Consider the following 5,134-nt stretch of genomic DNA (forward strand, 5'->3'; position numbering starts at 1 on the left):
AAGTCTTCGGCACCCGACCAGACCTCAGCGATCAACCACTAGAGGGAGCAGATTATACTTGGTACACGGATGGAAGCAGTTTCCTTGCAGAGGGTAAGCGCCGGGCAGGGGCAGCGGTCACCTCGGACAGCAAAGTGATATGGGCAGAACCCTTACCAGAGGGGACATCTGCGCAAAAGGCTGAGCTGGTGGCCCTGACGCAGGCCTTGCGACTGGCAGAAGGTAAGAGGTTGAATGTATATACTGATAGCCGATATGCCTTCGCCACTGCGCACATCCACGGGGAGATTTATAAAAGAAGGGGGCTCCTTACTTCAGGAGGAAAAGAAATAAAAAACAAAGCTGAGATCATAGCGCTTCTAGAGGCTTTGTTCTTGCCAAAAGAGCTCAGTATTATGCATTGCCCAGGCCACCAGAAAGGAAACCACCCCGAGGCAAGGGGGAATCGTCTAGCTGACCAGACGGCCAGAGAAATTGCCTCAAAGAGTCGGATATTAGCTTTAGAGGTGGTTACGGAGTGCAAGAGAAAAGAAGTTGTCAGAGACTACACTCCCGAGGACAGAAAGTTGCTCGAGAAAATAGGAGCATTTAACAACCCAGAGACAGGATATTGGGAATACCAAGGGAAGACAGTTCTACCTCAGCGGTCAGTAGAAGAACTACTGGACGAGCTTCACAAATGGACTCACCTGGGGGTAACGAAAATGAAAACATTAATTGAACGAGAAGAAACCATTCATTATCTCCCAAACAAAGATGCCATCTTACAAAGGATCGTCAAGAACTGTAAGGCTTGTGCCCAGGTAAACTGGGGCAAGAGCAGAGCCCAGGAAGGAGTAAGACAGAGGGGCCACAGGCCCGGAGTCCATTGGGAGATTGATTTCACTGAAGTCAAACCAGGAATGTATGGATACAAGTTCTTGTTGGTTTTTATTGAAACCTTCTCAGGATGGCCAGAGGCATATCCGACAAAAACCGAAACCGCAAAAATGATGTCTAAAAAATTACTAGAAGACATCTTTCCTCGATTCGGGATGCCTCAGGTAATAGGGTCAGATAATGGACCGGCCTTTGTCTCCCAGGTAAGTCAGACAGTGGCCAGGTTACTGGGGATCGAATGGAAATTACATTGTGCTTACAGACCCCAGAGCTCAGGCCAGGTAGAGCGAATGAATAGAACTATTAAGGAGGCTTTAGCTAAATTTTCGTTGGCAACTGGCACTAAGGACTGGGTGACCCTCCTCCCCCTAGCCCTATATCGGGCCAGGAATACTCCTGGGCCCAGTGGATTAACCCCCTTTGAAATTCTGTACGGGACCCCTCCCCTGGCTGTCTCTTTTCTTGATCCAGACATCTCTAACTTTGTTAGCACCCCTTCCCTGCAGACGCACCTGCGAGCATTGCAGCTGGCACATGAAGAAATCTGGAAACCCCTGGCAGCAGCCTACCAAGATGCTGTTAACACCCCTATTGCCCCCCATCCCTTCCAACAAGGTGACACCGTCTGGGTCCGGAGGAAACAGGCTCGAAGCTTAGAGCCTCGCTGGAAAGGACCGTGCACAGTCCTCCTCACCACCCCTACAGCCCTCAAAGTGGACAGGGTCGCAGCCTGGATCCACGCCTCCCATGTCAAAGCGGCAGAACCTGCACACCGGGAGTCCCAAACAGGAGAGCAGCAGGAGAGATGGCGACTGACACGAACATCAAACCCTTTAAAGATAAAACTGGTCAAAAACTAATAACCAGAGTTTTAACCCTTGTACTTTTAGTCAGAAGTGTAAAAGGTGGCCTTAAGCCATTTAATGCTACCAAATTTATGCTAACCCAGTATGGTCCCCCTTGTGAATGTAGAGGTGGCCATTGGGAAGACCCACCTGGTACATATTTCCGGTCTGTAGATTGTGGAGACAAGATTGCATATCTTGGTATTCATGGTACACCTACTCAGCATCACCAACAGAGCTGGAAATGTGTGTCTAAGCCTAAACCTATCTTACCACCAGCTAATGGTGAGTGCCCCTCTGATTGTAATTTCGTCGAAGCTATGCACTCATCCTGTTATGCTTCTTTTACTGAATGTCGGTTCAATAACATCCTGTATTTTTATTCTACGGCCATTTCTTATAAAAAGGCCTCTGGGGGCTCAGATTGGAGTCTTAACACTCAGGTAATAGGACCAGAAAGTTATAATTCAAAAACCCTTAGTGCAGGCTGCTATGTAGAACCTGGACAAAAGGCATGCTGGCCGCAACAAGCTCCGATTCACATATCAGATGGAGGGGGCCCTACAGACCAGGTTAAAGAAAATTATGTCCAAACTGTGTTGCAAAAACAAAGGGAGTCTCTCTTGCCCCGCCTTCATTACCATCCACTATTGCTACCCAAACCTAGAGGCCTTAATTTAGACCCTCAGACCATGGAGATCCTTACTGCCACCCATGATGCCCTAAACCGCTCCAACCCTTCCCTGGCAGAGGATTGTTGGCTGTGTCTCACATTAGGAACTTCATGGCCTCTAGTTTTACCTTAAAGTAACAAATCTAATATACTCCCCTCTCTGGATATTTGTAGCTATACCACGCCTTTTAAGGTCCAGCCTCGCTACTTCAACACATCTATTTGCCTTTTTAGTCCCTTTCAAAATAATTCCTTTGATGTAGACCTCGGATTAGCTATGTTTACTACCTGCTCTAGGTTTATAAACACCTCTCAGACAGGCTGTTTAGGGGGGGGAAAAATTTATGTATGTGGAAATAACATGGCCTATCCTTATTTACCCACTAACTGGACTGGTTCATGTGCCCCTGCATTGCTCTTGCCAGACATAGACATAATTCCAGGAGATGAGCCTGTGCCTTTGCCTAGCTTTGACACATTCGTTCCTAGGCACAAAAGAGCGGTCCAGTTCATTCCGTTGCTTATTGGACTGGGTATCTCAGGAGCCCTCGCTACGGGCTCAAGTTGTCTTACAAAATAGACGGGGACTTGATCTACTAACAGCAGACAAGGGAGGTATCTGTTTAGCTTTACAGGAAAAATGCTGTTTTTATACCAACAAGTCCGGGATCATCAGAGATCGGATTAAAAAGCACCAAGAAGAGCTAGAAAAAAGGCGACAGGAGCTTTTTGCTAACCCCATGTGGGGCATGTGGAACGGAATTCTGCCCTACCTTCTACCTCTTGTTGGGCCCCTGGTGTCCCTACTCTTAATCCTAACAATAGGCCCTTGCATTTTCAACCGGTTGACTCAATTCATACGAGAAAGGCTATCTGTTGTCCAGACCTTTGTGCTGACCAGACAATACCAAGCCCTAGAAACCAGTGACCCTGATAATCTATAAAAAAGAGAAAGATTCCCCTCCATAGTTACAAAGAAAAAGGGAGGAATGAAAAGAAATAAAAGTCAGGAGCCATGAAGTCTCTCAGGCAGGTCACGTACCGGTCAAGAATTCCAACTCGCCGATAAGTAAGTTTTATGGCCGAGACATCTGGCTTACTGATAAGTAAGTTTCATGGCCGAGACATCTCCAACTCACTGATAAATAAGTTTTATGGTTGAGACATCTGGCTTAGTGATAAGTAAGCTCCCCGCTCTCCCTGTAGCATTTTGTAATAGTTTAAACTAACCAATAACCGCATTTCTGCTTCTGTATCCCGCTTCTTCTCTATAAAAGTGCCAAACCCCAGCCTGTAGGCGCGCAAGTCCCCCGAGTAGACTTTGTGCCCACAGGTACCTGTGTACTAAATAAACCTCTTGCTGTTGCAACCCAAAGGCTGACTTGTCCTCTGTGGTTTCACTCTTACAGTACTACTACTGGTACCAAAAGGCCTACATTTGGATCCCAGTTGTGCTGTGCCTCAATATATAACTCAGAGCAAGTTAGTCACCCACTCCAGGCTTCAGTTTACCTCTCTGAATGAGGATGGTGAATAACCATAGCTAATGCAGACGGCTGCTATGAGAATTCAAGTGTGCTTTCAAAATAGCCTTAGATACAGTCATCTCAGTAAATGGTAGTGATTAAGATAATGGTTCCACTTCCAAATATATTTGCATTGTAAATTTACTCCAAATAGAAATGAATGAAGGGTTAGGCAGAGGAAATGTTTGTTTGGGGTGACAAAGTAGGCTATTCTTAAATATAAAGCTAACCCCAGACTTCTAAGAAAACCTGTACTGAATCAATGGTTTTCATCTGTGATGAGTCTGGCTGGGAATGGAGGCCTTTGGAAGGTCTGGGGCTCCTTTTACAGCCGGTAATAGACCATGGTTTGATCTCTTGCTGGGTGTTCCAGTGAGACATTAGACTATCACAAACATCAGGGTTAGAAAGCAAGCCCCCAGAGGCATGACTGCCCTTTGATTGCATTTAAATTGTTAGGTCAGTGTAAGACATTCTTCACAATCCTAAAACATATTTAAGAACAGAGAAAGAAAATAGAGTCTATGCTAAACAGGAAGAGAATGCAAGAGGATAATTTGAATCATTTACCCAAACAGATTAGTTCATTGATAAAAGGAAGTCTGACACGATATCTCCTGACACCATATTATGACCCTGAGTAGAGGATCAGTAAGTATTCTAACTTCTATTCAATTGCTGTGACCAAACACTCTGACCTATACCAACTTGGGGAGAAAAGAGTTTATTTGGCTCACATTTCCCTGGTTATAGTCCATCACTGAGGGAGCCCAAGGTAGGAACTCAGGGCAGGACCCTGTAGGCAGGAGCTGAAGCACAGGCCATGGAGGAATGCTGTTTACTGGCTTGCTCCCCTGGCCCATGCTCAGCCTGCTTTCTTATACAATACAGAACAACCTGCTCAGGGGTGGCACCACCCACAGTGGGCTGGGCCCTCCCACATCTCTCAACAATCAAGAAAATATTCCACAGACATGGCCACAAGTCCAGTGGAGGAAATTTCCCAGTTGAGGCTCCCTCTATCCAGGTGTGTCAAGTTGACAACTAAAGCCATCCAGCACAGTGAGTATTTAGAAAGGACCCTTTTCTGTCCATTGTCTTATATATCATATTTAGAGGACAAAGGACATTTGAAATGGCTGTTCTGAAAGTTTTTCTGTTTCAAAATTTTTAATATTTCATTTATTATTTTTATTTTATGTGTATGAGTG

General features: G+C 45.6%; 1 protein-coding gene across 1 annotated transcript in view; it reads left to right on the top strand.

The window, feature by feature from the left end:
• The window catches only part of LOC108491673, a gene marked incomplete at its 5' end in the record, with an annotated part of 4,425 nt that extends 2,686 nt beyond the window's left edge, over positions 1-1,739 (top strand). Inside the window, 2 exon segments of the mRNA XM_029554755.1 lie at positions 4-1,043; positions 1,386-1,739. Coding sequence (XP_029410615.1) covers positions 4-1,043; positions 1,386-1,739 — 1,394 coding nt within the window.
• Positions 1,740-5,134: the final 3,395 nt, after the last annotated feature.

Source organism: Nannospalax galili, unplaced genomic scaffold (assembly GCF_000622305.1).
Source record: "Nannospalax galili isolate Female #2095 unplaced genomic scaffold, S.galili_v1.0 scaffold144, whole genome shotgun sequence".
NCBI lineage: Eukaryota > Metazoa > Chordata > Mammalia > Rodentia > Spalacidae > Nannospalax > Nannospalax galili.